Genomic DNA, 22629 nt, shown 5'->3' with positions numbered 1-22629 from the left:
CAGCACTCATTATCGAAGAAATGCAAATCAAAATCACAATGAGGTACTATCTCACACCAGTCAGAATGGCTGCTATCCGAAAGTCTACAAGTAATAAATGCTGGAGAGGGTGTGGAGAAAAGGGAACCCTCTTACACTGTTGGTGGGAATGCAAACCGGTAGTCACTATGGAGAACAGTGTGGAGATTCCTTAAAAACTGGAAACAGAACTGCCTTATGACCCAGCAATCCCACCGCTGGGCATACACACCGAGGAAACCAGAACTGAAAGAGACACGTGTACCCCAGTGTTCATCGCAGCGCTGTTTATAATAGCCAGGATATGGAAGCAACCTACATGTCCATCAGCAGACGAATGGATAAGGAAGCTGTGGTACATATACACAATGGAGTATTACTCAGCCATTAAAAAGAATACATCTGAATCAGTTCTAATGAGGTGGATAAAACTGGGGCCCATTATACAGAGTGAAGAAAGTCAGAAAGAGAAACACCAATACAGTATATTAACGCATATTTATGGAATTTAGAAAGATGGTAACGATGACCCTGTATGCGAGACAGCAGAAGAGACACAGATGTGAAGCACAGGCTTCAGGGCTCTGGGCGAGGGCGGGGTGAGGGCACGGCAGTGGCACGTGCACTTCGCCGTGTGAAAGAGGTGACAAGGCCGGGTGTGACGCGTGAGACGGCACCCGCAGAGCTGGTGCACCGGGGGACCCAGAGGGACGGGAGGGGAGGGGAGGGGAGAGGGTGGGGCTCAGGATGGGGGGCAGGTGCACCCGCGGCGGGTTCCTGTCAATGTATGGCCCAAACCACCACAATACTGTAAGGTGATTCTTCCAATTAAAATAAGTAAATTAATTAAAAACAATAATGTATAAATGAAAGGCACTGATGGCCTGGTAAGTACTAAGACGGAACTAAATTTAAAATTTACAAAATGACCTCTTAATTGTCAAAAAGCAAAATTATATAAAATTTTTTATATATAAATATAAATACATATATACATATGTAAATGTCCTCCCTTAAATAAAACTTTCACAAAAGTGGTGGATTTGATGCCCTATTAAAACTAAAAGGCTATAGTAGTTAGAGACGGGAAGAGCTTTGTTCAGGATCTCAGATGTAGGTCAGGGACTTGGGATCATAAAATCCAAGTTTAAGGTTGTTTGGGAGTGATGTGCAGGGGAAGCCCCAAAGGTTTTAGAGCCAAGTAAGTCAACGGTTGAGTCTGATGGATCTGGATCCAACTTCAGGAAGAAAGATGGCGAAACTGACCGAGAACGAGGCAGCAAAGCCCTCTGTGGAGGCAGACGCTGGTTTCCTGAGAAACAGGGAATCAATGGCCGCTAGTATCATGATATTAATAAAATGAATTTTATCAGACAGGTCAGCACTGACTTCAGATGATAAAACTGCACACAGACAGGAGTGTATGGATGGTTTAATGCCAACAACAGAAAAATTAAAAGCTGAGGCCATTTTTATCTTCCCCTAAAACTGCATGTGTGTATAGGAGATTAGACTACAGAGCACTGGGTTACAGAGCAAAGATGGAGACAAAGCGTTCCCAGAAGAGTTACAGGTCAACGAAAGCAGGGAAGAGCTTAAGAAGGGATAAAAATAGACTGGGACAAAGGGGAAAGCACACACAGCAATTAAACTCAGACAGCAAACACTCCAGAAGAGCGCAAGGTAAAAACCTTACTATATAGATCGTGTATTAGAAACAAGGCAGGGGGTCCCTGGTGGTCCAGCGGTTAAGACTCCGCCTCCCAGTGCAGGGGACACGAGCTGGACCCCTGGTCAGGGAAGCGGGACTCCATACGCTAGGGGGCAACTGAGCCTGCAAGGCACAACACAGACCCAGCGCAGCCAGAAGACGGCGGCGTTCCCCAAGGCAAATCCACTCTATGAGATGGCCTAACATTCATCACGTTGAGCTCCTTCTGAAACATCCGGTAAGAGCCTGAGAAGAGCCTGGGGCTCCCTGGGGGCTCAGATGTAAAGAATCTGCCTGTGAGGCAGGAGACCCGGGTTTGATCCCTGGGTCGGGAAGATCCCCTGGAGGAGGGCATGGCAACCACTCCAGTATTCTTGCCTGGAGAGTCCCATGGACAGAGGAGCCTGGCGGTGATAGTCCACGGTCACCAAGAGTTGGACACGACTGAGCGACTAACACTCACTTTCAAGGGGTTGGTATCCAGAATACACATGGAACTCCTACGACTTAGCAACACACAAAAAAATCCAAACCACCCAGTTAGAAAAAATGGACAAACAACTTTAATAAACATTTCTCCAGAGATATACAAATGGCCAAGGATTTCCTGGCAGTCCAGTGGTTAGAACTCAGGGCGTTCACTGCTGGGGCCCAGACTGGATGCCAGGTCAGGGAACTAAGATTCCACAAGCCATGTGGCATGGCCAAAGGCGGGGAAATACACACACAAATGGCCAAGAAGCACATGAAAAGATGCTCAACATCATTGCTAGAAAAATGCAAGTCAATACTACAAGATACCACCTCATACCGTTAGAATAGCTACTATCAAAACAGCAAAAAACAAGAGTTCATAAAGATGTAGAGAAACTGAAAGCTTATGCGCTCAAAGTGGGAATGTAAGATAGTGCAGCCACTGTGGAAAATGGCACAGAAATTCTTCAAAAATACTAAACACAGAGCTACCATACGACCCAGCAATTCCACTTCCAGGGATATGCTCAGAAGATATGAAAGGTATTTGTACACCAATACTCACAGCAGTGTTACTCACAATAGGCAAAAGGTGGAAGAGACCAAAGAGTCCATCGAAGGGTGGACGAGAAAGCAAAATGTGGCCGATGGGATATCAGCTTCCCTATAAAAATAAGGTAAATTGGCACCTTCACAAGATGGATGAGCCTTGATCACATACTAAGTGAACTAAGCCAGTCATAACAGGACACCATCATATAATGTCTCACATATGAGTGAGGTTCCCAGAGCAGTCAAATTCACACACAGGACGGCACCTGGCAGGAATGGAGGTGGGACGCAGGGCGTCACTGCTCAACGAGCAGGGCTGGGCAGGACGCCTGCACCACAGTGCGGACGTGCCTGATGCCAAACGCGCCGTTAAAACGGTTACAATTGCAAGAGCTCATTATGCACGTCTTAACACAACAGAGATCGCTCAAGCAACACCTGAAAACAACCGCTGCCAAGTGAACCCAATCTTGGAGCGCTTGATGACACACAGGGAAGAGTCTGCAGGAAGTCATGCAAAATGAGGTGAAAACGTGATCATCACTTTTTCTCTAACACTGTCCAGGAGGAAGAGACACTTTTTAAAAGACTAATTCATGTAATCTTTTTCAGAAATAACAAAAGAGTAAAAAAAGCCAGTGTGTTTTATTTCACAATCAATCACAGCTTGACAGTTATTCTTAAAGGACACTGCTCTTCTAAGGGAATCTACTAGCAGGACTAAGCTAGTCGACGTCCAGCTGAACAGGATCACATGAGGGCGTCTAACAGTGCACTAGCGCATGCTGTTCTCAAGTCAGTTGCAGGAGTCTGAACTTGGTTAGTATTAAGCTAGTGCACCAAGCCTGGTCACCCGAGAAAAAAACAGTGTTTGAACCCTCAAGGCTGACAGACTGTGGTCACCACACCAAGGGGACTCACCAGACTGCGTGTATAGAACAGCGATGTAGCAAATACTAGACCAGGGAGCAGAACGGAGGCACAGAACACAGAGCAACGGGGCAGAAATGGGAGAGATGTCGGCGGGGGGGGGGGGGCGGCGCGGGGGGAGGCTGTCCCAGGCTCGCCACCAGTGTCAGACAAACGCTCCCCAACAAACAGCGAAAGAAAAGGCGATAAAGCTAACTTAGCTTGAAGGGATACACGTCTATGAAAGACATACGGGGCAGAAATGGGAGAGATATGAGAGAAGGGAGGAAAGGGGAGAGGCTGTTATAAGCTAGTAACCAGTGTCAGACAAATGCTCCCCAACAAACAGCGAAAGAAAAAGGCGATAAAGCTAACTTAGCTTGAAGGGATATACGTCTGTGCAAGACATTTTATTTTTTTTCACTTGTTGGCCGCATCGCATGGCTGCGGGGTCTCAGTCTTCAACCAGGGATGGAGCCCACACTTCTTGCAGTGGTAGCATGGGGTCTTAACTGCCGGACAGGCAGGCAAGCCCCTATGAAGGACAGTTTATTTACGGACAACAGATATGGTGCTGAATAGTTTAAACAGTACTTTAAAAAAGTCCCTGCAGGGACTTCCGTGGCAATCCAGTGGTTAAGACTACATGTCCCCAATGCAGGGGGCACAGGTTCAATCCCCGGTCGGGGAACTGAGATCCCACACACTGCATAAAGCGGCCTGGTTCTGCACCTCAGGAACTCAGAGTTCAAAGGGGAAACTACAAAAGCTGAAAAATCAATAATTGTTCTTTGATCTGAAAAAGTGAGGTTACAAGGTTTCTACCACCCCCAAACTGGAGAAATAAGACAGGCTGGTACAAAAAAGCACGGTGTCTGAGCAAAGTCACCTGAGGAGACCCGCGCTGCTGCAGGACTACCTGGTGAGACTGCTGGGGACCAGCTACAGACCAGCCGAGTCACAACTCCAGCAGGACATCCCCCGGTGGCCCCCCAGCTGGGAACACACTGCTGAGGCTCGGCACACGGGTTCGGCCCCTGGTCAGGGAAGATCCCATGAGCCGCGGAGCAACTAAGCCTGTGTGTCTGGGGCTCGTGCTCTGCAACAAGAGGGGCCACCGTGGTGAGGAGCCCAGCACCGCGGTGAGGAGCAGCCCCCGATCACTGAACCTGGAAAAAGCCCGCAAGAAGCAAGAGACCCGGAGCAACCATCAACAGACAAACTCCAGGAGAAGCCGGCAGGAAGGGAGGCACCACACTCCTGTGGGTTTGACAACCAGGAACTAGGTTAGGCTCTCACAGCAAACATCAGAGAGAAACCCTCTCCTGCTTCTGGCAAGGTGAGGGGAAAGGAGCCATTCTGAAATAAACGAGATCTTCATGTTCTTAACAAAACCACGTAAGAAACTAACTGATCTGAGCATAACCTGTTGGGAGTATTATCAGACTCTTAACGGACCCGGAGAAGGAAATGGCAGCCCACTGCAGTATCCCTGCCTGGAAAATTCCATGGACGAATGAGCCTGGCAGGCTACAGTCAATGGGGTTGCAAAGAATTGGACACAACTGAGCAACTTCACTTTAATGGACCTGGAGAAAGAAATATCCAACTTAAGCCAGTTCTATCCTTCCACGGGGGAGAAAGGAAATTCCTAATTCCAGACCATTCTAGCCATCCTGTCTTGTCTAAGGCAGGGGAGAAAAAACACGATGACCATTTGCTCAACAACTCTACCACGCTACTTAAAGTGTACTCACAGCTGTTGCTTTTAGCTACTGTATCATCTCCAAACAGCAAGAAAAATTACAAGGCATGCTAAAAGGCAAAAAACAGTTTGAAGAGACAGAAAAAGTATCAGCAGCAGAAATGTTGGAATCAAAAGACTGGGAATTGGAAACGACTAGGATTAACGAGCTAAGAGCCCTAATGTGGAGACAGAATGCTGAGAACAGACGGGCAGTGCCGGCAGAGAGCCGGGAGATATGAAGGGCCCCAAAGTGCCGAGATCAAAACACTATGACAGAAATGAAGAACGCCTCTGAGGGACTTCTCGGATGACTGGACGCAGCTGAGCCAAGAACCTCAGACCTTGAGGTCTATTAACAGAATCCTCCAAAGCTGAAATATAAAGAGAATCAAGACTGGAAAACATAGGACAACATATCCACGAACTTTGGGACAACTACAAAAGGTGTAGTATACTCACAGTGGGACTATCGCAAGAAGAAAGGAACAGAATATGTGAGGCAAAAAAGACAGAATTTCCCCCAAATAATGTCAAACTACATATCCAGGGAGCTCAGAGAACACTAAGATAAATGCTGAAAATTCCACACCCAGACATATCATTTTCAAATGGCAGAAAATCAAAGGTAACGTGCAGGACAGAGCCCAGGCTATTTTGCAAAGGAGGCTTCTTCCCCCTTTCTCTTTAGTGATATTGCTACTCCACCTGGTTCAAGAATCTAGCACTTAACAGTTCCCAGGCCTGATAGTAATCTTCCAGACTTTTAAAACATTACTGGCCTTGAAAGTGACCTTTAATGCTTAGCAATAATCCTACCTAAGTGAGTTTAAAATAAAAGTGCTAGTATCTGAGAATTTTATAATAGAAGACTGGAAAAGGGCAAGCTGAAGAAAGCAAGAAGAGACAGACGCGACTAAGCTCCACAGTAAGAGCTCAGGACCTATCAGTTCAGTTCGGTCACTCAGAATCGCAGCACGCCAGGCCTCCCTGTCCATCACCAACTATAGACCCAGATATAATCATCTATGCTAAGCAAGGCCCATGGAAGCTGGGACTATCTATCCCTAAGGGAAGGAAAAAGTGATGAAGACTGAAATTCCTTTGATACCATAATCATTAAATAAAATTACTTTGATTCAGTAACCCCATCTAGACATTGATCTTACAGAAATAAGTCCAGAGGGGAAAAATTTCCAAGAACATATTCAATATTAGATGATTGCCCAAAACAGCAAACAAAATGTGAACACTAAATGTCTAACAATAATGGCATGGTCGAAAGCTAGATTACCAGTTACTAAAATAAATATGAATGCAGAAGTACCTTCCTAATAAAGGGACAGAGCACAGCAGTGTGGCACTGCAAGTGATCCCACATAAAAAGCCCCTGCGGTCACACTTTACAGAAAATGGAAACGAATGGACTCGGAAGCACGAAAAGATGCTTGGCCTCATCCCTATTACAGGGAAATGCACACTGAAGACTGCAGAGACCAATGTGCGCAAGAATGGCAAAGACCTACCAGCGTGCCACCTCCTCGAGTTAGTGCAACAGGGCACAGGCATTCTGTGCACTGCTGGGGAGCCCAGTGGGGAAGAATGTATCAGAATTACAAAAGTATGTAACTTTTGACACAGCAATCGACTTCAAGAAATTTGTTACAAAAATACTTGGAATACATAAGAAATGACTATGACAGTATTCACTGCAACACTGCTCATACCCCAAAGTATAAAACTACCGTGCGGATCTGAGACTAGAACTGATAAGCAATCCTGACGGGACCCATTCCATGGTCATAGCCAAGAAAAATGAGGACACCCTTCATAAGCCGATGCAAACGATCAGTGTATCTTCCCAGATGGCCACAAGATCTCACGCATATTCCTGCTGAAACACGACACTGGCTTTCTTTCCTCAGATCTGCACAAGCCTGTGATTTGAGCATCACTGATGCGATCTCTGAACTTCTGGGGGTAGGTCATAAAAAGCCACCCAGCCTCTGCCTGGTGTCTTGGGGACATTCATGCAACCCAGCGACATGCTGTTGAGGAACCCAAACTAGGAGGGAGGCCACAGGCAGGTACTCTGGCTGACAGCCCCAGCTGAGCTCCCGGACACGCTGAGGTGACGCAAGCCCCAGGACTGACCCCCCACCATGACAGCAGAAAATCACCTAAGCCCACTCAACCCCCAGAACCAAGAGACAGTAATTGTTTTAAATGACTAAGCTTTGGAGTCATTTGTTTCTGAACAACAGATAACTGGGACAGTAATAAAGAGAAAAATAAAAAGCATATTGCAGAAAGTCTTATATGTTTTAGATTGCATAAAGTGGAGAAAACATATAGATGTTAATGTAACAGTAACTTTCAAGGACAGAGTAGCACGGGGCTGCCCTGTGTGTGGTCGCTCAGGCTGTCTGGCTCTCTGACCCTCTGGACTGCGGTCCACCAGGCTACCGTGTCCGTGGCTCCAGGCGAGGATACTGGAGCAGTCTGCCACTTGACTCCTCGAGGGGGTTGTCCCAAACCAAGGACTGAGCCCACTTCTCCCGTGTCTCCTGCACCGCAGGCGGGTTCCTCACCCGCTGAGCAAACAGGGAATCTCTGGGAAAAAAGAACTGAGTAGGCAGAAGATAGGAAGGAAACCATTTGAATTTTGAGTCACAAGAACAAATTAATAAATAAAATGTGGCACATGAGGATGGCATCAAGCTGAACCCTGCGGCACTAACTCTGGAACATGAGTGATCCAAATGTTTATTTAAGATACTTTCACATCATTTTCCTTATAAATCGATACATAAGGGCGGTCTGTATCTGTCAAGTACCACACATTTAATTATAACAGAGTGCTTACATCATGTATATCCTGACCCTAAACTTCATGAATTCCAGAATACAGACTGCATGGAAGAAAAAGAAAGATCTGTCTTTAATCCCAGCTGTCACTTAGTTGCAAAATCTCCGCCGCATCACTTTTGTTGCCTTAGTTTCCCCGTCTATAAAAGTAGCATTTCCTCATAGAGCCACAGTAAGGTCCAGATGACACTGCGGGAACGCCAATCCTATGAGTGCGTCATATAACACGCAACCAGCTTTAAAATCACCTCACACGCGATCCTAAAATCACCCTGTATCTCACAGAAGTCACATTTTCCTAAAATTTACAAATACTTATGAATACAATAGATTAAAAAGTTAGGATTCTCCAGGTTCTAACATACAAGGATAAATAACTCAAAAGTATTTTTTAAACCTTCCTGGCCATACCACATGGGACATGGGATCTCAGTTCCCTGACCAGGGGCTGAACCTGTGACCCTATAGTCGAGGCATGAAATCTTAACCACTGAACCGCCAGGAAGTCCCTGAATAGCTATTTTATTTGACTGAGAAATGCTGACGATGTCTGATAATTACAGAGTGACTGAAGTCCCATATCATCACACAACTCTCTTTTTTTTGAATCCAAAGAGTGCCTGCTAGTAATACCTTCAACTTTGCAAACAGGATAAAGAACCATGAATGACTGATTCCCCACTCTGTTGTTACTGTTTCTCATCTGTATTACCAATAAAAAAAAGGTCAACACTTATCTCAAAGATTGTTTTGCAACCCTTGTAAAACATTAAGGATTATTTATTTTCAAAATCCAGTATGTGACTTCATTCTCATCCTGAGAGGTTTAGTAACTTGGTAGCCAGAGTTCATGTTTCAATCAAAACAGCCAACGCTAATCCCAAAAGCCCTGGAAGGACTCTGCCCTTTTCTCACTTTAATACGCGTCCCTATTTGCCACTAAGAGGCCTGTTAACAAAAGGGTCTTGTGACGACTCCACATGATGCTGTCGTACAGTGAACTGGCTCAGCATGCATCATAAGGGGGAGTACGCAGAAGGAACACTGGATGACTACACCGAAGACCCAAAAGGGGGGAAGGTTAACTTCGATTCCTAGCATTTCCCACAGTACTAGGAACTTGGTAAGTTTGTTGAATAAATGAATTTTTGAGAAGCTTGACAATCTTATTTCCCTGTATGTAACAGAATAAAAGCAATAAATTAGTGAATCAACAGAGGTGGTTCATCATCAGTTCAGTTCAGTCGCTCAGTAGTGTCCGACTCTTTGCAACCCCATGAATCGCAGCACACCAGGCCTCCCTGTCCATCACCAACTCCCGGAGTTCACTCAGACTCACGTCCATTGAGTCCGTGATGCCATCCAGCCATCTCATCCTTGGTCGTCCCCTTCTCCTCCTGTCCCCAATCCCTCCCAGCATCAGTCTTTTCCAGTGAGTCAACTCTTCGCATGAGGTGGCCAAAATACTGGAGTTTCAGCTTTAGCATCAGTCCTTCCAAAGAAATTCCAGGGCTGATCTCCTTCAGAATGGACTGGTTGGATCTCCTTGCAGTCCAAGGGACTCTCAAGAGTCTTCTCCAACACCACAGTTCAAAAGCATCAATTCTTCAGCGCTCTGCCTTCTTCACAGTCCAACTCTCACATCCATACATGACCACTGGAAAAACCATAGCCTTGACTAGTTAGAGCTAATTGGTGAAATCATTCTGCCAAACAGCTCTGAACATTTCAGCAGCACCAAACGGAATTAATGAATGAAGTGAGACAGGGCAAAAACAGATATTCATGATCGCAAAACGTGAAACAAACTTTAAGAGGAAGAAAAAGTTTACCTGTATTGCTTGCTTCACTTAATGTGGAGAAAGCACACTCTTTAAAAAAAAAGAGTCTGCTCTAGAAGACTCCTTATCTAGCTCAATTCTCATTTTATAGTGTGTAAACAGCACTGTTCTAAAACAATGCCAGGACTGAAGCTAAGCTTATTGGTTCCTAATTCACCTCAATGTTTAAGTAGCCACATACGGTAACATCTAAAACCAGGACACTGGAGAATAACTGAAGTTAAGACTATTAGAATATTTTTGGTCAGAACCGGTACAAACATATAAAATATCAAATCTTTACTAACTTCTTCACTAACCTATCTCAAATGCTGAATATGTACTTTTTATAAGGAAACATTATTACACATAAAGACAATATTCTTACACTTGAAGCCAAAAGATTAACTTCAAAAAATTTCAACTCTCACTGTAAAAGAAAGAATAATGTCTATTTCAAAAATCATTTTTCTCGTGAACTGAAAACGAGACACTGGTGGTTTGTTCCCAGGTCTTCTATCCTTTCTCAAAAGCAGTTTTAATTGAAAACAATATGCAGGTGCCTTTGCTTGGATAACCATGAATGACGTGGCCACTTAAAAAGAGCCACATCCTGAAGTGGGAAGTCAAGTGGATCTTAGGAAGCTTTACTATGAACGAAGCTAGTAGAGCTGACGGAATTTTAGTAGAGCAGTTTTAAGTCCTAAAAGATGATGCTGGTAAAGTGCTGCACTCAACAGGTCAGCAAATCTGGAAAACTCAGCCGGGGCCACAGGACTGGAAAAGGTCAGTTTTCATTCCAATCCCAAAGAAAGGCAATGCAAAGAATGTTCAAACTACTGCACAATTGCACTCATCTCACCCACTAGCAAAGTAGTGCTCAAAATTCTCCAAGCTAGGCTTCAACAGTACATGAACTGAGAACTTCCAGATGTGAAAGCTGGATTTAGAAAAGGCAGAGGAACCAGAGATCAAATTGCCAACATCCACTGGATCATAGAACAAGCAAGAGAACTCCAGAAAAACATCTACTTCTGCTTCAATGACTACGCTAAATTTAGCCTCCGAATGTGTGGATCACAACAAACTGGAACATTCTTAAAGAGACGAGAATACCAGACCACCTTACCTGCCTCCTGAGAAACCTTTATGCAGGTCAAGAAGCAACAGTTAGAACTGGACATGGAACAACAGACTGGTTCCAAATAGGAAAAGGAAGACATCAAGGCTGTGTATTGTCACCCTGCTTATTTAACTTATATGCAGAGTGTATCATGAGAAATGCTGGGCTGGAGGAAGCACAAGCTGGAATCAAGACTGCTGGGAGAAATATCAGTAACCTCAGATATGCAGATGATACCACACTAATGGCAGAAAGTGAAGAGGAGCTAAAGAGCCTCTTGATGAGGGTGAAAGAGGAGAGTGAAAAGGCTGGCTAAAAACTCAACATTCAGAAAACTAAGATCATGCCATCTTGTCCCATCACTTCACGGCAAATAAATAGGTAAAAAGTAGAAACTGTGACAGATTTTATTGCAGCCACAAAATTAAAAGATATTTGTTCCTTGGAAGAAAAGTTATAACAAACCTAGACAGCGTACTAAAGAGCAGACATCATTTTGCTGACAAAGGTCCATCTGGTCAAGGCTATGGTTTTTCCAGTCATCACCTACGGATGTGAAAGTTGGGACTATAAAGAAAGCTGACTGCTAAAAACTGACGCTTTCGAACTGTGGTGCTGGAGAAGACTCTTGAGAGTCCCTTGGACTCCAGGGAGATCAAACCAGTCAATCTTACAGGAAATCAACCCTGAATATTCATTGAAAGGAATGATGCTGAAGCCCCAATACTCTGGCCACCTGATGTGGAGAGAAAGACCCTGATGCTGGGAAAGACTGAGGGCAGAAGAAGGGGATGACGGGATGAGAGGGTTGGATGGCATCACCGACTCAATGACATTAGTTTAAGCAAACTCTAGGAGACCGTAAAGGACAGGGAAGCCTGGCGTGCTGCAGTCCACGGAGTCAGACACGACTTGGCGACCGAATATAATACAGATGCAAAAAGATCAAGAAGGAAACAAATGTACAGGTTACAATTACACAAACAAGTCCTTCTTAAGGCTCACAAGGGAAGGGCAACAGTGGAGAGCTTACTACAGGAAAAACACAGGAGTTATTCTGATTCACATTTTCTGGCTGTTCTATTTCTCAGCTTAGGAAGCAATTTTAGCATCTACATACATGTAGTGTTCTATTTAACTGTGTAATTTCTCCCTCTAAGAAAATGTCGTAAGTAACTTAGTCGACATGGGGAGCAGGCGCAAATGCTGGGGTAGTTAAGCGAGAATTTACCATGTAGAGTTTAAAGAAACATAGCTGTATTAATAAATGCTATCTACTTAAAGTCCATTTTTAGGAAGGCTCAAATTGAGGAAGCAGTTGCTCATAAAGGTTTTTACATCTTATTTGCTCTTAAAATCTTTAATAAATTTCCAAGGGAAGACAATCTGGACATAAAATTCTTTAACACCGTCAAACCCTAAAATGCTGCGCCCTTGGCAGAGCAGCCACAACTCTAACATAATGCCGTGTCCTGACAATTTCAGAAAAATACCAACAGTAGTAAGAATGACTCAGCAAAAAGCAATGGTGGTGACAGCAGAGGTAACAGCTAACATTTCGTAAGCACTTCACCCTGCGCTAGGCCCTGTGCCAAGAAATGTATATGCACTTTCATTTAATTAAAAAATACCCCAAAACCTGTCAAATTTAGGTACTGTTATTTTCATTCCATATTAAGAGTAAATAAAGCTGGGTATGACTTGTGTAAGACAATGTAGCTGGTATGTGCCGGAGCTAGAATTTTAAATCAAACAATGCAGATACAGTCTGTCCCCAGGCTACACCCCTTTCTTAACCACAATGCTTCACTCTTAAAGTCCTGGCCATAAACTGGTAAGGTAAGGTAAAACCAATAACAGTATCTTTGAAACTAACTTTGTTTTTCTTAATTTTTAATAATAACTTTAGACCCATTAGATATTTTGAATCTGAAAAGAAAAACAAGTCCCTGTAGCCTGGTAGAGGAAACTGGACAGATGTTAAATAAAGTATAAACTTTGTCCTTCTAGTAAAAAAAAAGTCCTGAAATAATTATGTAAACATTCTCTTTAGGGTTAGTAACTGCTGCAAACAGCTTTAGACAGAGGGCACTTATTTCGAGTGTTCCGCGCATCGCCAGTCCTTGACTGCCAACGGCCACAAAGGGGAGCAGCCTCAGTGCAGATGACTGGAGACGCTGGCTGTTCAGCTCCTTTAAGTGAAGACGAGGCAGAGAGTCCTCGATGGAACAGAGAAGGACTACGGTTGTGAAAGAGGCCTAGCAGATTACCGAGACCACCGTACAACCTCGATCGACCACCGCGATCCTCAAACTGGAGTAGCTGACGAACAGCATGCTTTTTTAAAATCCTACAAAAATCACAGTTTAAAAAAAAAAAAGCAATTATCCCATTTACTGACTGTGATATCAAACATTTCTCTCTGAAAGAGGAGAAAGACGGCATGCTTTTTCACTGCACATTATAAACTTGCTCCGATTTACCCTGAGGATCCACTTGCTTATAGACAGCATGCGAAAGTCTTTTTAAAAACAAGTGTATTTTTGACACAAGGAATTCCCCAGAAATCTTTGAGTCTTTAGGTGTTCAAGTTGTTAAGTGGAAGATGGCCAGCCCTATCATCCAACAAGTATTTACTGAAGAGCTTCTGAGCCTCCAGATGAGATAACAAGAAGGGAGGCAACCACCTGAGCCTAAAGCTCCCCGCAAACCTTATGGGCTAGTCTCAGACAAACAGCAGGAACACAAATGTCACGTGGCCTTTAACTCCTGCCATAAGCTAGAACTCCCCAAAGCCCTACACCCAGCCCCTAACTACCCATCTCATTATGAGAGCTACAGAATCAAGGGGCAGGCGCGGGCGACACAGGGAGACAACATGGATTCTTGTTTTCTTAAATCAAGCCACCATGTTTAAGAACCACCACAAAAACTGACGACATCTGAATGTTCTTGACCACTCTAAGGTTCCAGAATACACAAATTCAAAAGTGCAGTATATCATTTCCACCTTACAACGCAACCAGAGAAGGAAAGTTTAAGTGAGCTCTTAAATGTTACTCAACATAAATAGTTAAATCTAAAATAAAGAACAGACGAAACATAAAACATCCGGCCAGGTTCATTTTTAGATAACTCCCCCTACACATCAGCCAGACAAAAACACACACTACCTACGAGTTACAGATCTTAAACAACTCAAACCTTGAAATCCTTAGATGCTTACAATCTACTCTAGTCCTTAAGAGTAAAGAGCTGCTTAGCAAAGAGCATAAAACAGTGCTCACTCTGTAAACAAGTTAATACATCTTACGCCTTAAACACATTAATTATCTTTCAAAAACAAAAAACCAGGACTAAAATGTGGTCAACACACTGAAAAGGTATTCAACAACCATTAAGACAGAAACTTGGATGTAAATTCCTTCTAAAGGTGGTTAAAAATGCCAGATTCAATCTCTACAAGTACAAAGTATTACAAGTTTTACATGTTAGAATGAAAACTTTTTGACAATTTCATTAATGAAATGTAAACAATCTAATTGGTATTAAATGGAAACAGGGATTATATACACACACTCATCCACACATATCAGAAGATATGTATATTTATGATGTATGACATGGGGTTAAACTTTTCTTTTAAATGTCCTTGAGATGTCATTAGGAAAAAGTACTCTTAGAAGGTTATTGGGAGTGTCCGTAACAAAAACAAAACTCCTCTCGGCCTACATTTCCCAGGAATTAAGTTCTTTACTACAGTGTTTCACTGCTTCTTCTATTTTAATATGTACTGTGAAGGCAGGGAGGGTAAGAATATAGCAAGTCCCAAACTCATTTTGACCCAGGTGTTTAGCCTACAATGCACGTGTATTTTGGGAAATGCTGCAAGCAACGATCACTTGCCAAAAAGCAGTTATAATAATTAACCTTTTGCACCAGGTTAAGCTGGGTGGGCACAGTCTCCAAAGTCTTTAAAATTTTTCCTACCATATGGGCTAGGCATCACTGGTGGCTCAGTTGGTAAAGATTCTGCCTGCAATTCAGGAGACCCTGGGTTCAATGCCTGGGTCGGCAAGACTCCCTGAAGAAAGGAATGGCCACCCACTCTTTATTCTTGCCTGGAGAATTCCACTGATAGAGGAGCCTGGTGGGCTACAGTCCATGGGAACGCAAAGAGCCAGACACAACTGAGTGACTCATATACTGTGTGGACTAGTTTCCTTTGGTCCAGTTTGTTTTCTGGAGGAGGCTAAAGCTTGAGAGGTAATACTTCATTACTAAACCACATATACACACATGTATTAACAAGGAAACAACAAAGCATGTGTGATATATTGTTCATCACAATTTTTAAAGATACCAAGATTTCTAAATCAAAATAAAAAACTCATGTGAAGGACTGTATTTCTGATGCTCACTCATTATAAACAAACATGAAGTATTAACAATAAAATGGGATCGCACTGTAACATGCTCCGCAAACACTGGGGGCTGGCTGGCCCTTGTCATACTGCTAGTCTGTTAGGTAGGAAATATCCGCTGTCTACTGCATTTCCTATAGAAAAGTCAGGAGACAGCCGAGTCCCGTGATTTGCATTAAAGGGAGGATCTAACATCGTAACATAGCTCTCAGTGCACTTGCTTGAGGTCATGTGCCCAGCGCACAGCGTAAGTCACGCTTCTAAAGATGGGCTCCAAAGAAGTTCCCATATGCCAAAGGGCATCTACCTTACATGCTTCAGAAGTAAAGTGTTTGACTTTTTAAAACATGGGGTTAAAAATACATTCGTGGACACCTGAAAAAATATGGTCCTGCTTAATTACACACCTCTTGCAAAGTAGCGTGAATCTTATAGCTGTGTGGTTCCTCTGACATTACCTAATTCAAAAGCTCATTTGACACATTAAGCAAAACCAAAACGGGCTTTGCCCCACTGCTACACAGCTGCAGACCTAAGTTCAGGGATCTCACTTCTCATCTCTTCCCAGTACAGCACTGTTGGCTGTCTCCTCTTGGTCCCACACCTTCCTTCCCTCCAGTCTGAACACCGTCCCTGTGTCCCTGTGAGCAGTCTTGACGCCACCTCTTTCCCCTTTTCTTTCACTTTCTCTCCAGGTCTCATTTCCCTTTTCATTAATCACGTCCCTCTTCATTAATCACTGGCTTCTTCTCTTCCCTCACCCTAGGACCATTCTTAAACATGTTTGATAAAATGTAACTAGTTTTGCAAATCAGTGTAATTTGTAAATAGTCCAGTTATTTAGAATTTAAATGGTAACTCTTTTACTCTTTACTTTTACTATTTTCGCCATTCATTCTAAAGCCAACACAATTCAGCAGACGTGTGATAATTTGAAAATGCTTTTAAACATTATCAAGAAAGATACCAATCAAATCTGAGACTTGGGACACTGATTCTACTCATGTTTGCATCTGTATTTTATGATCTTGGAGATAACCAGGAAATCAAAATATTAAAACACATTATCAAAAAAAAGCAAAACACATTATCTTATCAAAAATCAAGCTATAAAGCTTGAGTCTGCAGCTCAGCTCTTTTATTCATGCTGTGACCTATTTAGTTACCCATCATCATACAATCAGAACTGCAAAATCTTATTTGTCAACGTATGAGTCAATTAAATGAAGAAAGGTAAAAGAAAATCTCACCCCCGATGGTACTCTCCTGAAATTCATGAAACTGGCCCTTTACGAAACGAAGCACAAGGCTCGACTTGCCAACAGCAGACTCCCCCAGAAGCACCAGTTTAAACTGGCAGATCTTATTCCCAGTGTTTGGCCCGTTGGGTCTTGCTGCTCCTCGATTAGCCATGTCCAAATTTGAAAGAAGTCCCTAATATCAGTTTCTTAAATGAACTTCCAGGATGCAAGGAGTCAATTCTTTTCTTTCTGGAGGTAAAGAAACCTGTAAAAAAAACAAATATGAAGTAATTAAAAATACAAATCAGCAAAACAAAGCAAACCTCACATCATCACTTTAAAATTTTGCCTGCAACACAGTAATACACGACAACTAGAACCTCTATTGGACACTGACTGCCATTTACTTTAATTCACTGCCTTGATTAATAAGCAAAGGTATGAGCTTTGAGCCTAAAGTCATGCTGTAATTTTTAAGCCTCTGTAAACATTCTAAGTCTAACCTTTACTAAAGACTCAATTTCGTGCCAGATGGTTTTAAATACTTAACATAGCCACTCAACAACCCTATAAAGTTGCCTATTCCAATCCTTAAAAAATGAGGAAACAAGCATAGAAAGGTTAGGTGACTTGACTGAGGTCACACAGTTACTGTGACAGAGCTTCAACAGAGCTGATTTTCAACCCATGCAACCTGAAAGGTGACTAGTTCTGGTTCTGGAACTAGATTACTTAGGTTAAAATGGTTTTGAGTAAAATTAAGTCAATTAAGGAAAAAACCTTAGAGCTTAAAACAGTTAAGCTCAATAAAAGTCAGCCATTATTCTTTGAAGGCTCCTTGTAAATGGCACATGCTTTTTATTTAATGGTAACTTTGGAGCAACAAATATTTTAAACAGATCTATGTCTGGTGGCTAAAGGATTTAACACTGTATTCTCATGTCCTCAAATACATCATCCATGGAAGTGTTAACAGCGGTTCTCCGGATGGTGAGTGAGTGAGTGTCCTACTTACTTATACTCTTCTGCAGTTTTGGGGCTCACAATTAAACGTGTCATTATTTTCTATTTAACACACTTACAAAAAACTAGCCTAAAATGCAACTTCTAAGTCTTCTTTTATCATTTAATAATGATAATTCTCAAAGATACTAGCAAACTTTAAAAAAATTATTTTCCAAGCTACTCACAAATCATTAGCTCAGTCAGTAAAGACTTTGCCTGCAGTGCAGAAGACCCTGGAAAAGGAAATGGCAACCCACTCCAGTATCCTTGCCTGGAAAATCTCATGACAGAGGAGCCTGGTGGGCTGTAGTCCATGAGGTCTCAAAGAGTTGGGCACGACTGAGTGACTAACACTAAATAACTCACAAATCAATCATAATAGCTTTCTTCTACTTTTAATCAAAATCTGACCCTGTGCTTAATAACATTAAATATGATGATTCTCCTTCTCAAGTCACTGTTGGATTTCATTTAGGTACCTCGTAAGAAATTTGTCTTGCCCATGAAACGAGTTTATACAAGAATCTCTCTTAACAATCAACTCATTAATAAACATATCTATGAGACCATACATCTAAGACAATAAAATCTCCTCTACTTTATCTAAACAGCAGCACTGAAGACCTCTTATCTTTCAGTAATACATACTGTACCTAAAATATTTACAAATGAAATAATAGATCTGAGTTGCTCCCAAACAATGGGGGTATAAATAAAACAAGATAACTGAAGCTAGTTGATGGGTTCATTATACTATTCTTCCTGCTTCTGCATAAAGAATTTTCTGTGATTAAAAAAATGCTCCAATCTCACATCTATCCTCCCACCACTCCCAAACATACATCTGGGGATCTAATTCGATATAACTATACTAATTTCTGTTGGAGCAAGTGCCTTCATTTCAAACTCTCTACTCCGGAATATCCAATTTTCACAACTGCTGTGAGAAATTAAGAGAATATATACCTAAAATATTTCTGATACAGTGGTCAACACATAGCAGCGATTGAAAATAGGCAATTAAAGTGCCCCTTTGATGAAATAATGACCAAATATCAATAGAATGTCATGTAAACTGAAAATGTACCAACAAATCTTCATATATCACACACAACAGCAACTGAAACACTTCCCAGCTATTACCTACAGAACAGCAAACTGAATTACTCATCAAGGACAACGTGCTCTGAATTCCTATAGTCCTCCCGAAATTTCAGGGAAAGCATCAGATGCTCATTAAAGGAAAAAAAAAAAAAGATTTAACTTTGGTTATAGTTCCCTCCAAGGACCTCAAACAAAAATATTAACTAAATCTAATTATGAATATAGTTAGCATTACATTAAGGTTAAAAGCTATATTTTGTAATATTCATTTGTACTCATTACAAACTTTTGTTTTCCAAAACCAAAGATTTTGCAGAAAATGCATTTTAAATCTTTTGAAAATAACTGCTATTCTGTAGTTAAAGTCCTTCTGGGTGCTCTTTGATCAAAATTGAATTCATAACAGCAGCTAACATTTACTAGGCATTTATTTTATGCCAATCACCATTCCACGAATTAGGCTTACAGCAACCCTAAGAAGCTCTTATGATCCCCATTTTAAATTAAGAATCAAGTTTCTTGAACTGCCCGGAGTTATCGCAGTGGTGTCCATGTGGTTTTTTCCCCCACTAGTTATGTGAAAGGCAACTGATTGGACACTTAGGCTCCACTTCAGCAAAAGACAAAAACCAAGTATGCGAATTATGACGTTCAGAGCTTAAAAAGTCTGAAAGTCTCTAGAGAGTAGCCAGTTTGCAGGGAGGCGAACAGCAGAGCACGTTCAAACGGCTCCACCGTCTGAGGGCCTCGGCGGCCTACCTGGGTCGGGTTGCTTTCAGGCCGCGGTTCACCACCTTCCAGAGCTGAGACAAGAGGCCCTGGACAGCCGGGCTCCCCGGGCCACCGCCTCCCTCCATTACCCGGCTCGGGGAGCCGGGGTGGGCGGAGCTCCCCGAATTCACACCTGCCGGAGGCCCAGGTTCCTCCTCGGGGAACACCTGAGCCACCGGCAGCAGCTCCGACCGGCCAGCAGGCAGGCCCGCCGGCCCGCGCGCACCCCTCCCGCCTCCTCCCCGAACCCGGCCCGACTCCGGCCGCGGACCCCCTACCCGGCTGCCGGGACGGGGCAGCGGCGCCGCGGCCTCCGGGCCGCTCTCGCGGCGCCATCTTGAGAAGGGAACAGGGTGATACCCGCCGCTCCCTCGGCCGGCCCCCAAACCCTGGCCTCCGGGGCCCCTTCAGGGGGCCACCGCGGCCGCCGGGCCGAGACGCCGCGTCCGGCGGCTCTCCGGTCCCGGGCCCCGGCGCGAGCAGGAAGGCCGGGGGGCCCTGTGACGGCGGGGCCCGCGGACCACCGGGGCTCTGACCCGCTTCGCGGGCGGAAGGCCGGCGGGGCTACCTGGGCTCGCCGCGCGTGGAGCTGCGGCGCTGAGGCTCCGGCTGCAGGTTCCAGGCGCAGCCCAGGCAGGGCCTAAAGAGCGGCGGCGGCGGCGTGTCCTCCAGTCGCGCCGCTCCCCTCAGACTGGACGGTGCGGGGATCGCGCCGCGGTGCCGCCCCCGTCGGGCTCCGTCCCCGCCTCTCTCCGCTCCGCCTTCCTCTTTCCTTTCTCTCCTCCTCCGCCGCCGCCGCCGCCCGGCGCTCGAGCTCCCGCTGATTCCTCCTCCTCCTCCCTCCTCCCCTCAGGCCCGCCGCCGGCTCCTCCGCGAACCAAAACACAAACACTCCAGCCCCAGCGCGAGAGCCACTTCCGCCGCCGGGCGCCGGCCTCGCCGCCACGTCGCCGCACGTAGCGAGGCGCGCCCCTCCGTCACTTCCGCCGCCGCCCGCCCGCCCGCTCTGTCCGCGCCCCCGCCCGCTCTCAGAGCCCTCCCTGGCGGGGCGGGGCCGCTGGGTCACGTGACCCCCGCCGCGGGGCGGGTCCCGCCGCAGGCCACCTCCCACCCCCGGCGGCCCTTGCGCGCGCAGCCCCGCCCTCGCGCGCGCCATTGTTGTCTGCTTGGGGCTCTCTCGGGCTGTGGGCCGGGAACGGCGGGGAGGGCTGTTTAGCTGCCCCGCTTTCGGCGGCACCCTGGAGAGCTCGGGCCGACGTAGGGCTGTGACTGTTGGCGCGGTGTCCCCCGTTCCTTACCCTGCAGCACCGACTCTGCTAGGTCGGCAGACTTTTCTGGCAGAGAGAGCCTCCTGACGCGCGTCCTTGGGGGTGGATGGGTGGGTGAAGGCTGGTGAGGGGCATTGACTCCGGGGAGGAGGGTGTGACCCGGAGGTGTCCTTTTAGGCAGGGAGGTCTTCCGTAATAACCTGCTCTCCCGAGAGTTTTACGCGTTTTTGGTGGAGAAGGGCACGTTATGACATAATAGGTAGCTTTTACAGGGAACTTCCTGTCATGGGTTACTGTTTGTACTAAATTCTTCACGGGAATTAATCCATTTTTCTTCCTACGCTAGGAGGCTTCAGCTCTGAGACTAGCGTGGTTGTCCGACTTCCTCTGGTGGAGTATGACCTCCACAGAGTGGTCTCGCTGCTGTCTAGCACGATGACTTGACAGCCTGGAAGTCTTCAGTCATGTTTGTGGAATTCATGCCTGTTTAACTGGTAAAGAATTCGAGGCACGGAGATTGTGTAACTTGTCTAGAATCACGGCGGAGTAGGTGCTGAAATCGTCTTTAAATTGCAGACTGGCACAGAACCTGAGTTCTTAAGCACAGTTCCATTAAAGAACCCAAGACATTCATTAGCTTCCTCTGCAGGAAGTTAGTTAGAGAACTAACATGTTTGCCAGGAAGGAAGGGATAGGGAGTTTGGAATGGGCATGTACACGCTGCTATATTTTAAACGCATAAGCAGCAAGCACCTACTGTGTAGTGCAGAGAGCTCTGCTCAATGTTAGAGGGCAGCCCCGCTGGTAGGGGAGTTTGGAGGAGAATGCGTGTTTACCATTGAGTCCTGTCAGGCTTTTGGAAATGCCAGGGACTGTAACCTGCCAGGCTTCTTTGTCCATGGAATGTTCCAGGCAAGGAGACTGGAGTAGGTTGCCATTTCCTACTCGAGGGCCTCTTTCGGACCCAGGGTTTCTTGCATCTCCTTCATTGGCAGGTGGAGTCTTCTCCACCGTGACGCCTGAGAAGCCACTCTGGGGAGAACGGATACACATATATGTATGGCTGAGTCCCACTTGAACCTATCACAAACATTGTTAATTGGCTGTACTCCAGTACAAAATAAAAAGTTAAAAAAAAAAAAACCAAAAACTTGTTTCTGGGCATCTGAAACCAAACCAACCAAAAATCCTTTTGGAATTTAGTAGAGTGTTAAGTCGATTTTTCCTCAGGATGAGGGTTTGTGTTTTTTTTCCCCCAATTTGCTGTTTATTATTTATAGCTCTGTTGTGAGGACATCAGTATTGACTGTCTGACAGGTGGAATTAAGGACAAATCTTTCTTCAGTGCCACCTGTATCCTGGAATTGGTAGTTTAGGTTCAGGATATGCATGATGTAAGCATTCTATTATAAAATGTGTTGTGCTTGACAGATACAGAACACCCTTATGTATTGATTTATAAGGAAAATAAGATAAAGTATTTTAAAATAAATGTTCAAGTCACTCATGTTCCAAAGTCAGCACCGCTGTATTCATTTTTATGCCGTCCACACGTATCACATTTTTATTTTGTCATTAGTTTGTTCTTGTGAATCAA

The 22629-nt window shown here is 44.5% G+C and overlaps 1 protein-coding gene and 1 long non-coding RNA gene across 5 annotated transcripts in view; one reads left to right on the top strand and one right to left on the bottom strand.

Moving 5' to 3' along the window:
- The window catches only part of RAB5A (RAB5A, member RAS oncogene family), a 33300-nt gene extending 12039 nt beyond the window's left edge, over positions 1-21261 (bottom strand). For 2 of the 4 annotated variants that reach the window (XM_015091600.4, XM_015091601.4), the window contains exons 1-2: positions 20333-20713; positions 16894-17149 (exon numbers count right to left, since the gene is read on the bottom strand). In XM_015091600.4, the coding sequence (XP_014947086.1) occupies positions 16894-17056 (163 nt within the window). In that variant the 5' untranslated portion in view covers positions 17057-17149; positions 20333-20713. 4 annotated transcript variants of the gene reach the window in all.
- Positions 20892-22552, top strand: LOC121817637 (uncharacterized). The gene is made up of 2 exons (XR_006057665.1): positions 20892-21084; positions 21379-22552. It is a non-coding gene; the product is annotated as an uncharacterized LOC121817637 (long non-coding RNA).
- Positions 22553-22629: the final 77 nt, after the last annotated feature.

Source organism: Ovis aries, chromosome 1 (genome assembly GCF_016772045.2).
Source record: "Ovis aries strain OAR_USU_Benz2616 breed Rambouillet chromosome 1, ARS-UI_Ramb_v3.0, whole genome shotgun sequence".
Classification (NCBI taxonomy): domain Eukaryota; kingdom Metazoa; phylum Chordata; class Mammalia; order Artiodactyla; family Bovidae; genus Ovis; species Ovis aries.
This window is presented reverse-complemented; position numbering and strand designations above follow the sequence as displayed.